The following is a 13522-nucleotide window of genomic DNA, read 5'->3' as shown; positions in this document are numbered from 1 at the left end:
ACCCAGACAAACTGTAGAGCCTGGCAACACCCTAACAACCTAGACATACTGTAGAGCCTGGCTATACCCTAACAACCCAGACATACTGTAGAACCTGGCTATACCCTGTAGACCTCCACAAGTCTGGTTCATCCTTGGGAGCAATTTCCAAATGCCTGAAGGTACATTCATCTGTACAAACAATAGTAAATAAGTATAAAGACCACGGGACCACGCAGCCGTCATACCGCTGAAGAAGGAGAGGCATTATGTCTCCTAGAATGGAAGGTACTTTGGTGCGGAGGAAGGAGGAGATGGAAGGAGATGCGTTCTGTTTCCTAGAGATGAATGTACTTTGCTGCGAAAAGTGCACATCAATCCCAGAACAACAGCAAAGGGCCTTGTGAAGATGCTGGAGGAAACCGGTACAAAAGTATCTATATCCACAGTAAAACGAGTCCTATATTGACATACCCTGAAAGACTACTCAGCAAGGAGGAAGCCACTGCTCCAAAACCGCCATAAAAAAGACAGACTACAGTTTGCAACTGCACATGGGGACAAAGTTTGTACTTTTTGGAGAAATGTCCTCTGGTCTGATGAAACAAAAATATAACTGTTTGGCCATAGTGACCATCGTTTTGTTTGGTGGAAAAAGGGGAGGCTTACAAGCCGAAGAACACTATCCCAACCGTGAAGCACGGGAGTGGCAGCATCATGTTGTGGGGGTGCTTTGCTGGAGTAGGTGGCATCACGGCATCATGAGGAGGAAAATTATGTGGATATATTGAAGCAACATCTCACGACATAGGTCAGGAAGTTAAAGCTTGTTCGCAAATGGGTCTTCCAAATGGACAATGACACAAAGCATTCTCTCAAAGTTGTGGCAAAAAATTATTAAGGACAAGTCAATGTATTGGAGTGGCCATCACAATGCCCTGACCTCAATCCTGTAAAAAATGTGTGGGCAGAATTGAAAAATCGTGTGCAGGCAAGGAGGCCTACAAACCTGACTCAGTTACACCAGCTCTGTCAGGAGGAATGGGCCAACATTCACCACAACTTATTGTGTGAACCTTGTGGAAGGCTACCTGAAATGTTTGACCCAAGTTAAACCATTTAAAGGCAATGCTACCAAATACTAACTGAGTGTATGTAAACTTCTGACCCATTGGGAATGTGATGAAAGAAATAAAAGCTTAAATAAATCATTCTCTCTACTATTATTCTGACATTTCCCATTCTTTAAATAAAGTGATTATCCTAACGGACCTAAGACAGGGAATTTTTACTTGGATTAAATGTCAGGAATTGTGAAACACTGAGTTTAAATGTATTTTGCTAAGGTGTATGTAAACTTCCAACTTCTACTGCATGTCCTTCCCAGGCATGAAGTCTCAATAGGAAATGTTTTCACCTTTATTCCCCTCTTCCATGCTGTATAATGTAGTGGAGAAACAGACATGTTCCTTTTTCTACCATCGTCCAATTTGTTCTACCTCCCCATCCCTCATTGTTAGAAATTACACTTTTACGTTTTACGTCGAGCCAACTATTCTGTCTTACACAGTCCAGTGGTTCTGCGAGCCAACCTGCTGGTTGACCGACTGGGAGTCGGAGGAGAAGAGAAGAGAGAGGAAAAAATCTCTAGAAGCTTAATCGTGATTCCCTCTGACATACCCTCTGGGATGACCAGAGAGGAGAGAAAACAAGAGGAATAGAGAGAACAGGAGAGAAAGGGAAAGGAGAGGGAGAGGGTTGGTGTTGTGGGGGTATCAGGGAAGTATAGAGTAGAGGTCGACCGATTTAATCGGAATGGCCGATTAAATACGGCCGATTTCAAGTTTTTTTGGGCACCGATTTTGCCAATTTTAATTAATTTTTTATACCTTTATTTAATCTTTACTTCACTAGGCAAGTCAGTTAAGAACACATTCTTATTTTCAATGACGGCCTAAGAATGAGGCAGAACGACAGATTTGTACCTTGTCAGGTCGGGGGATCCAATCTTGCAACCTACAGCATGACCGGTTTGGCGGTGGGTCAGTCATGGTGTGGGGTGGCATTTCTTTGGGGGGCCGCACAGCCCTCCATGTGCTCGCCAGAGGTAGCCTGACTGCCATTAGGTACTGAGACGAGATCCTCAGACCCCTTGTGAGACGATATGCTGGTGCGGTTGTCCCTGGGTTCCTCCTAATGCAAGACAATGCTAGACCTCATGTGGCTGGAGTGTGTCAGCAGTTCCTGCAAGAGGAAGGCATTGATGCTATGGACTGGCCCGCCCGTTCCCCAGACCTGAATCCAATTGAGCACATCTGGGACATCATGTCTCGCTCCATCCACCAACGCCACGTTGCACCACAGACTGTCCAGGAGTTGGCGGATGCTTTAGTCTAGGTCTGGGAGGAGATCCCTCAGGAGACCATCCGCCACCTCATCAGGACCATGCCCAGGTGTTGTAGGGAGGCTGTATGCCCACTTTAGCCCGACACGTGCGGGAAGCTGGAGCAGGCCGCACTGGGTTCTCCTGTCAAACTGGGGATACCGTGCGTATAGCTGGCGCAGGATAACCCGGGCCGAAGAGACGCACCGGAGACCAGGAGCGTTGAGCCGGCACAATCCCTCCTGGCTGAATGCCAACTCTAGCAAGGCAACTGCGGGAAGCTTGCAGAGAGCCCACCCCGTCTATGAGAGAGCACAGGAGACACACGGCGCAGAGCCTCACAACCTAGTGCCTGACTAGTCACTCTCTCCCCACGGTAAGCATGGGGAGTTATCTCAGGTCTATAACCTGACTCCGCCAATCTCCTCGTGTGCTCCACCAAAAAAGGGGGGCTGCCTCTCGTGCCTGCCTCGCTGACTTGCCTCCTCATATCGCCTCCGCTCTGCTTTAGCTACCTCCAGTTCCTCCTTTGGACGGCGATACTCCCCAGCCTGCCTCCAGGGTCTCTTACCGTCCAGGATCTCCTCCCATGTACAGGAGTCCCTTTCACCACGCTGCTTGGTCCTTCGGTGGTGGGTAGTTCTGTCATGGCCGTTGAAAGAACTGGACCAAGGTGCAGCGTGGTGAGAATACATATTCCTTTTTATTTATATGACGCAGACAAAAACAATAAACAATCCAAAAAAACAACCCGCGAAGCTTAAGGCTCTAGTGCCAACAAACAAAGACAATTACCCACAAAGACAGGTGGGGGCTGCCTAAGTATGGTTCCCAATCAGAGACAACGATAGACAGCTGTCTCGGATTGAGAACCATACCCGGCCAAAACAAAGAAATACAAAACATTGAAAAATGAACATAGAATGCCCACCCAAATCACACCCTGACCATACCAAAATAGAGACATAAAAAGCTCTCTAAAGTCAGGGCGTGACACTGGGGCTGTTTTTCATGGTTCAGGCTATGCCACTTAGTTCCAGTGAAGGAAAATCTCAACACTACAATATACAATGACATTCTAGAAGATTCTGTGCTTCCAACTTTGCGGCAATAATGTGGAGAAGGCCCTTTCCTGTTTCATGACAATGTCCCCGTGCTCAAAGCGAGGTCCATACAGAAATGGTTCGCCGAGATCAGTGTGGAAGAACTTGACTGGCCTGCACAGAGCCCTGACCTCAACCCCATCGAACTCCTTTGGGATGAACTGGAAAGCCGACTGCAAGCCAGGCCTAATCGCACAACATCAACGCCCCGACCTCACTAATGCCTTCATGGCTGAATTGATGCACAGGTTCCTGATATTCCAACATCTTCCCAGAAGAGTGGAGGCTGTTCTAGCAGCTAAGGAGGGGCACCAACTCCATATTAATGCCCATGATTTTGGAATGAGATGTTCGACGAGCAGGTTTCCTCATACTGTACTTTTGGTCATGTAGTGTACGTGCGTGCACATGTGCGAGATAGACTGTGAAAGGTGTGTGGTTCTCTGTGATATGTCTGAGGGAAAAGCAAGGGAGGGGGGAATGATACATTGGAGGGGTATAGGAGCGGATGAAAATAATGGATAGAATGAGTAAAGAGAGAGTGAGAGGTGTATATAGTTACCTGTGATATGCCTGAGGAGAGGTGGGAGAAGAGGTGAAGGGGGTAACCAGTCCCGGCGAGTAGGGGTGGTACGGGGTCTTCTTCAAGGCCTGGATCAGGTTGTGTCTGTACTCTGGATCTATGGACCACAACGAGCCTTTACCTATACTCTGAGAGAGGGAGCGAGATGAGGAAGAAAAGAAAGAGGATTATTTAGCTAACAACATGAAAACACAGGAATCTTGACGGCTGTATGGCTACTGTCCACTGTCCCTCAGAAACCAGTCTACAGAGAGACAAACCAGACCACAAGTAAACACAGGGACATACCAGACCACAAGTAAACACAGGGACACCAGACCACAAGTAAACACAGGGACACCAGACCACAAGTAAACACAGGGACATACCAGACCACAAGTAAACACAGGGACATACCAGACCACAAGTAAACACAGGGACACCAGACCACAAGTAAACACAGGGACACCAGACCACAAGTAAACACAGGGACACCAGACCACAAGTAAACACAGGGACATACCAGACCACAAGCAAACACAGGGACATACCAGACCACAAGTAAACACAGGGACATACCAGACCACAAGTAAACACAGGGACACCAGACCACAAGTAAACTCAGGGACACCAGACCACAAGTAAACACAGGGACACCAGACCACAAGTAAACACAGGGACATACCAGACCACAAGTAAACACAGGGACATACCAGACCACAAGTAAACACAGGGACACACCAGACCACAAGTAAACACAGGGACACCAGACCACAAGTAAACACAGGGACACCAGACCACAAGTAAACACAGGGACACACCAGACCACAAATAAACACATTGACACACCAGACCACAAGTAAACACAGGGACACCAGACCACAAGTAAACACACAGGGACACCAGACCACAAGTAAACACAGGGACATACCAGACCACAAGTAAACACAGGGACACACCAGACCACAAGTAAACACAGGGACACCAGACCACAAGTAAACACAGGGACACCAGACCACAAGTAAACACACAGGGACACCAGACCACAAGTAAACACAGGGACATACCAGACCACAAGTAAACACAGGGACACCAGACCACAAGTAAACACACAGAGACACCAGACCACAAGTAAACATAGGGACACCAGACCACAAGTAAACACACAGAGACACCAGACCACAAGTAAACACACAGAGACACCAGACCACAAGTAAACACAGGGACACCAGACCACAAGTAAACACACAGAGACACCAGACCACAAGTAAACACACAGAGACACCAGACCACAAGTAAACACAGGGACACCAGACCACAAGTAAACACAGGGACACCAGACCACAAGTAAACACAAGGACACCAGACAACAAGTAAACACAGGGACACCAGACCACAAGTAAACACACAGAGACACCCGACCACAAGTAAACACAGGGACACCAGACCACAAGTAAACACACAGGGACACCAGACCACAAGTAAACACACAGGGACACCAGACCACATTTCCAAACTTAGTCAACATCCATCACCAGGGTTGGGTAGCTTACTTTCCAAATGTAATCCGTTACAGTTGCTAGTTACCTGTCCAGAATTGTAATCAATAACATACATTTTGGATTACCCAAACTCAGTAACGTAATCTGATTACATTCGGATTACTTTCCCTTTAAGAGGCATTGGAATACAAAAAGGATCCATCAAATGCATTTGGTGTGACATCATAGTGGTCTCTCACTTGTGGTCAGACTCGCTCAGGTGGAACAAACTTAAACTTGCACCTTTTTCCAATGATGAATTGAATGTCAATGAGAAAACAGAAAGATGTCATAATGTAAGAATTGAATGTCAATCAGAAAACAGAAAGATGTCATAATGTAAGAATTGAATGTCAATGAGAAAACAGAAAGATGTCATAATGTAAGAATTGAATGTCAATCAGAAAACAGAAAGATGTCATAATGTAAGAATTGAATGTCAATCAGAAAACAGAAAGATGTCATAATGTAAGAATTGAATGTCAATCAGAAAACAGAAAGATGTCATAATGTAAGAATTGAATGTCAATGAGAAAACAGAAAGATGTCATAATGTAAGAATTCAATGTCAATGAGAAAACAGAAAGATGTCATAATGTAAGAATTCAATGTCAATGAGAAAACAGAAAGATGTCATAATGTAAGAATTCAATGTCAATCAGAAAACAGAAAGATGTCATAATGTAAGAATTCAATGTCAATCAGAAAACAGAAAGATGTCATAATGTAAGAATTGAATGTCACTGAGAAAACAGAAAGATGTCATAATGTAAGAATTGAATGTCAATGAGAAAACAGAAAGATGTCATAATGTAAGAATTCAATGTCAATGAGAAAACAGAAAGATGTCATAATGTAAGAATTGAATGTCAATGAGAAAACAGAAAGATGTCATAATGTAATTGTTGTGTCATTATTTTCTATTTTTATTCCTTGTGTTATTATATCAATATTTCTTCAATTGTTTCCTCTATTTCTCTCTTTTTTTCTGCATTGTTGGGAAGGGCCCATAAGAATTTCAATGTTGGTCTATACCTGTTGTTCAGGAAGCATGTGACAAAAACTATTTGAATATGATGTATTTTTTTTCGTAAAAATGCTAAAGTATTCCAAGAAGTAATCATCTAGATTTTCATGAGTATGTGTAATCTGATTACAATATTTTAGCTGGTAACGTAACTGATTACAAAAAATAAAAAAAAACCTGTCCACCAACCCTGTCCAGCACCACAGATCAATACAAAAATGACCCTAGTTCTATTAAAAAAGCTGTGTCCACACTCTCCCACATCTCTCTCTCTCTCTCTCTCTCTCCCACATCTCTCTCTCTCTGTCTCTCCCTCTGTCTCTCTCCCTCTCTCCTCCGCTTTCTCTCTCTCTCTCTCCTCCGCTTTCTCTCTCTCTCGCTCTCTCTCTCTCTCTCTCTCCTCCGCTTTCTCTCTCTCTCTCTCTCGCTCTCTCTGTCTCTCCCTCACCCTCCTCCGCTTTCTCTCTCTCTCTCTCTCTCTCTCTCTGTCTCCCTCTCTCTCTCCTCCGCTTTCTCTCTCTCGCTCTCTCTCTCCTTCGTTTTCGCTCTCTCTCTCTCTCTCTCCCTCTCTCTCCTCCGCTTTCTCTCTCTCTCTCCTCCGCTTTCTCTCTCTCTCTCTCTCTCTCTCTCTCTCTCTCTCTCTCTCTCCTTCGTTTTCGCTCTCTCTCTCTCTCTCCCTCTCTCTCCTCCACTTTCTCTCTCTCTCTCCCCCGCTTTCTCTCTCTCTCTCTCTCTCTCTCTCTCTCTCTCTCTCTCTCCTCCGCTTTCTCTCTCTCTCTCTTTCTCCCTCTCTCTCAGCTGCCTCTCTACCCTCTTCTCATTCACTTTCTTAACAGTTGTGCTACAGACCAGATCGTACTCATATGACAACATTAGATTATACTGAAGGAGAGAAATGTCATGTACAGCAATGCAGCTCAAGGCTTCGTAGAACTTTGTTGGTTACAGTGAACGAAGACGACCATCACCGTCAACCATAGTTAACAAGTTTTTAACGTTATTCCGCCATTGCCACACATATACCACATGTGCCGTAAATGAGTGTCGTAAACCATCACATCAATACATACTTCACCACTTTGATCACATGATGTCAAATAGAAACAACAGGAGGGAGTCCGACAGAGGAGTGACAAGAAATAAGTGTGCGTGTATGTGAGAGACAGTACAAACAGTACATACATAAATATAATCAATCCCAACACTGTGACTTTTTCTGTTTTTAAATGATGCAGATGCAAAGCAACAAATGGTCTGGTAACGTTGATTTGGGCCGTGTGTACAGGCCTAGCTACAACATTGTGAATATTAGAAGATGTCAATGTCATGTTTGTGTATCTACAGTTGAAGTCGGAAGTTTACATACACCTTAGCCAGATTTAAACACAGTTCTTCACATTTCCCGACATTTAATCCTACTAATAAATCTACTAATTTGAAGGGATGTCCACACACTTCTGTAGACAGTATAGTGCACGTACGCACACACACACACATACACGCACACACACACACTTCCCCCATACACTCCCCTCACACACACCCCTCATACACACCCCTCATACACTCCCCTCACACACACCCCTCATACACACCCCTCACACACTCCCCTCGCACAATCCCCTCATACACTCCCCTCATACACTCCCCTCACACACTCCCCTCATACACTCCCCTCATACACTCCCCTCACACACTCCCCTCATACACTCCCCTCACACACTCCCCTCATACACTCTCCTCATACACTCCCCTCACACACTCCCCTCATACACTCCCCTCATACACACCCCTCACACACTCCCCTCGCACAATCCCCTCATACACTCCCCTCACACACTCCCCTCATACACTCCCCTCATACACTCCCCTCACACACTCCCCTCATACACACCCCTCATACACTCCCCTCACACACTCCCCTCATACACTCCCCTCATACACTCCCCTCATACACTCCCCTCACACACTCCCCTCATACACTCCCCTCACACACTCCCCTCATACACTCTGTCCCTCACTTTCTGCCCTCTTATTTCTCCTCCCTTCTGATCTTTCTTCTCTCCCTCTCTTCCCTCACCCAATTTATCCTCCAACCAATTCTCCCATTTCATCTGCACATTCCATTCCCTCCCTTCCTTCCCACATCCCCCTCTTTTTACCTGCCTCTATACTTCCCTGATACCCCACAACACCAACCCTCTCCCTCTCCTTTCCCTTCCTCTCCTGTTCTCTCTATTCCTCTTGTTCTCTCTCCTCTCTGGTCATCCCAGAGGGTATGTCAGAGGGAATCACGATTAAGCTTCTAGAGATTTTTTCCTCTCTCTTCTCTTCTCCTCCGACTCCCAGTCGGTCAGCCAGTCAGACGGTGGGCAGGTTGGCTCGCAGAACCACTGGACTGTGTAAGACGGAATAGTTGGCTCGACGTAAAACGTAAAAGTGTAATTTCTAACAATGAGGGATGGGGAGGTAGAACAAATTGGACGATGGTAGAAAAAGGAACATGTCCGTTTCTCCAATACATTATACAGCATGGAAGAGGGGAATAAAGGTGAAAACATTTCCTATTGAGACTTCATGCCTGGGAAGGACATGCAGTTGAAGTTGGAAGTTTACATACACCTTAGCAAAATACATTTAAACTCAGTGTTTCACAATTCCTGACATTTAATCCAAGTAAAAATTCCCTGTCATAGGTCCGTTAGGATAACCACTTTATTTAAAGAATGGGAAATGTCAGAATAATAGTAGAGAGAATTATTTATTTAAGCTTTTATTTCTTTCATCACATTCCCAGTGGGTCAGAAGTTTACATACACTCAGTTAATATTTAGTAGCATTGCCTTTAAATTGTTTAACTTGGGTCAAACATTTCAGGTAGCCTTCCACAAGCTTCCCACAATAAGTTGTGGTGAATGTTGGCCCATTCCTCCTGACAGAGCTGGTGTAACTGAGTCAGGTTTGTAGGCCTCCTTGCCTGCACACGATTTTTCAGTTCTGCCCATACATTTTTTACAGGATTGAGGTCAGGGCATTGTGATGGCCACTCCAATACATTGACTTGTCCTTAAGCCATTTTGCCACAACTTTGAGAGTATGCTTGGGGTCATTGTCCATTTGGAAGAGCCATTTGCGACCAAGCTTTAACTTCCTGACTGATGTCTTGAGATGTTGCTTCAATATATCCACGTAGTTTTCTGTCCTCGTAAAGGACATTTTGTGAAGTGCACCAGTCCCTCCTGCAGAAAAGTACCCCAAGAACATGATGCTGCCACCCCCGTGCTTCACGTTAGGGATGGTGTTCTTCGGCTTGCAAGCATCCCCCTTTTTCCACCAATGATGGTCATTATGGCCGAACAGTTATATTTTTGTTTCATCAGACCATAGGACATTTCTCCAAAAAGTATGATCTTTGTCCCCATGTGCAGTAGCAAACCGTAGTCTGTCTTTGTTATGGAGGTTTTGGAGCAGTGGCTTCTTCCTCTCTGAGCGGCCTTTCAGGTTATGTCGATATAGGACTCGTTTTCCTGTGGATATAGATACTTTTGTACCAGTTTCCTCCAGCATCTTCACAAGGTCATTTGCTGTTGTTCTGGGATTGATGTGCACTTTTCGCAGCAAAGTACATTCATCTCTAGGAAACATAATGCATCTCCTTCCTGAGAGGTATGATGGCTGCGTGGTCCAATGATGTTTATACTTGCGTACTATTGTTTGTACAGATGAATGTGGTACCTTCAGGGGTTTGGAAATTACTCCCAAGGATGATCCAGACTTATGGAGTTCTGCATTTTTTTCTGAGGTCTTTGCTGATTTCTTTTGTCAAGTGAAGTGGCACTGGTTTGAAGGTAGGCCTTGAAATACATCCACAGTTACACCTCCAATTGACTCAAATGCTGTCAATTAGCCTATCAGAAGCTTCTAAAGCCATGACATTATTTTCTAGAATTTTCAATTTTTTTAAAAATGCACAGTCAACTTAGTGTATATAAACTTCTGACCCACTGGAATTGTGATACAGTGAATTATAAGTGAAATAATCTGTCGTTAAACAATTGTTGGAAAAATTACTTGTGTCATGCACAAGGTAGATGTCCTGACTGACTTCCCAAAACTATAGTTTGATAATGAGAAATTTGTGGAGTGGTTGAAAAATGAGCTTTAATGTCTCCAACCTAGGTGTACTTCCGACTTCAACTGTATATACAGTGCCAGTCAAAAGGTTGGACATACCTACTCATTACAGGGTTTTTCTTTATTTTTACTATTTTCTACATTGTAGAATAATAGACATCAAAATGATATAATAACACATGTGGAATCATGTAGTAACCAAACAAGTGTTAAAGAAATCAAAATATATTTTATATTTGAGATTCTTCAAAGTAGACACCCTTTGCCTTGATGACGCTTTTACTTTTACTTCACTACATTCTTGAAGACAATAATATACTTTCTACTCCATACATTTTCCCAAAAGTACTCCACACATTTCAAATGCTTTGCAGGACCGGATAATGGTTCAATTGATGTACTAACTAATAAAACACGTGGTCATTCCCCTGCTGCCTCTCCTCTCCTCTCCTCTCCTCTCCTCTCCTCTCCTCTCCTCTCCTCTCCTCTCCTCCTCACCTCTCCTCTCGTCTTCTCCTCTCCCAGGCCGTGTCAAGGTACCATTTTCTAAAGCTGGAGGTTTCTTCCACATCTCTGAGTACCCTCTCTTCTGGATTATTCTATTATGTGGAGCTGGTTTATCCTAATTCACCCAGACAACACCAGGTCTGCGTCTCCAACAGTCATTCAGGGCAGGGCCCCACCTGTTTTGAGACCCACATTTTTAGCAAAAAATAAAATGAAAAAAAATATGAAATCAAAAATTGAGGGCATTTGCCTGTTTTGCATGTTATTTTGGCATGAATATGTGTCACATTTCAGTTTGCAACAATGTAAAAAAAACATATCTTTGAGTTAATGAAGCTGAAGACAAACATGGTCTCTTTTTTGTTTTCTTGAGTAAGACAGCTCCAAAATGCAGGTGTTTCGGCCTAGCCCAGCGCTTTCTGTGGTGGTGGGTCAAGCCAGCAGAAAATATGATTGCCCAGCAGCCCATGATTGGCTCAGTGTTGTGTCACTCATGGAGACACTACATCACCGCCAAGTCTAAGGGTAGAGCTTGAAAATTCAAGCCCCTTGGGTGCTGCCATAGAGTTACAATAGAAGTGACCATCCAAGAAGGCTCAAGGTCATTGGCCACAGATAAAATGACGTCAAATCACGTTATATCTACCATAGCTTTGATTAGACTGATCATGTCAACATCATACTTTCAAAATCTTAGTTATCAGTCATCATCATAAATCAAGTCGACAATCTACTGGCAAATCCTTTTTAATCCTTGTCATATGAAGAGAAATAATGAAGAAAAATTATAGATAAAACATATTGGTGCTCAATGGCCATTGGACATAAACATTACACAACAAGTTGGAAATTGCAAATTCAACAATGAGTGGTTTGGAAGGAATCCGTGGCTAACTGCAAGCATTGAAAAGCAATTATTAGCCTGCTATTCAGTGAAGTGGCTGTGTGGTCCCAAGTCTGAGATTAAGGTTCTTGTTTCCTAGTTTCTAATTATAAACATTCAACACGGGCCATGCTGTCAATGAAGCATGATTTGTGCCGGCCTCAAAACAACTGTTAACTAGGAACTGCAAAATCTGACTTTAGTGAGTTCAAGACAACTGGAATCTTGGAAAAATGAGCTACGCCTGGGAAAATACGTTTTGAACTTTCATCCAACTCGGAATTGTAAATCCAGACCCCGGGCCTCTTTCTAGAGCTATAACCTGAATATCTGATGATTCATGATGATGTTCCCAGTTGTCTTGAAAGCACCATAAATCCAGAGAATGGCAGACTTTGATTACAAAATTTGATAACAAAATTTGCCCATAAAGGACAACCGCGCCACCTTCCTATTCAAGTGAGCACAGCACAACAAGTTGAGTTCAAAAATGTATTGTATTCTGCTGCATAAATGATGTAATATGCCAGGGAGATATGTATACTGGGAAAGGGAAAGGGGGATACCTAGTCAGCTGTCCAACTCAATGTATTCAACTGAAACTGTAGCTAAGAAAGGAATTCTAAGTGAATGTTGTGTAGTAAGCTGTTAGTAGCCAATGTGCCTCACCCTAATAATTTGGTCTATTTTCACCTCTTAATTTCGCCTGCTGTTCCGACTTGGTGGTGCACAGATAGTCTATAACCTGTTTTTGAGAAAAGTCATCATTGAATTTTGTAAGAGCTTTCATTGCCTGCTTAAATGCCCCCTTTATTTATCCTACGGTTCTGACTTGGTGTACAGGGAGAATACTGTAAGAACGACCCATGTTCTGAATTCTGTCGCTGTACATATCAAATGTGTTAAACAAATAGTTATATTTTCTTAGCTCGCTCATTAATGTCTTAATCAAAATTATGGATTGCCTCTTATCCGCTTGTCGTTCCCTTATGCCATAGTTTGTACTTCTCAACTGTCAGTAGAAACCACATTTGTTTAAGAAAGTCAGCCAGATCAGCTATGTTTTTTTTTAAGTCAGTAAATGAGGCTGAATGAACTGTTTCGCTGCCAGACAAGGCTCCGCTGATAGCCAGGTGTAGCAGTGGTAAGGTGTTGGGACTCTGCTGTTGGGACAGCTTTATGTAGGCCCTAACAGTTTGTGGGCACCGTTTGTCGCCATTATAGTGCAATTCGTGTATGTTTAATGTTGTGTTGTGTAGTGGCTTTGCTGGCATGCATCCCACATGTTGTTGTTTTTTTACATGCTAAAATCACCACTGGTCTCAAATGGCACTATTCCCTACATAGTGCACTACTTTTGACCAGAGGCCCTGGTGAAAAGCAGTGCACTATATAGGAAATAG

General features: G+C 43.8%; 1 protein-coding gene across 1 annotated transcript in view; it reads right to left on the bottom strand.

Annotated features, from left to right (window-relative positions):
* The window catches only part of LOC139407380 (forkhead box protein N3-like), an 85346-nt gene that overhangs the window by 34080 nt on the left and 37744 nt on the right, over nt 1-13522 (bottom strand). Inside the window, exon 3 of the mRNA XM_071151109.1 lies at nt 4028-4176. Within this exon, the coding sequence (XP_071007210.1) occupies nt 4028-4176 (149 nt within the window). The remainder of the gene's footprint in view (nt 1-4027; nt 4177-13522) is intronic.

This window comes from Oncorhynchus clarkii, chromosome 4 (genome assembly GCF_045791955.1).
Source record: "Oncorhynchus clarkii lewisi isolate Uvic-CL-2024 chromosome 4, UVic_Ocla_1.0, whole genome shotgun sequence".
In the NCBI taxonomy this organism is placed as follows: Eukaryota; Metazoa; Chordata; class Actinopteri; order Salmoniformes; family Salmonidae; genus Oncorhynchus; species Oncorhynchus clarkii.
This window is presented reverse-complemented; position numbering and strand designations above follow the sequence as displayed.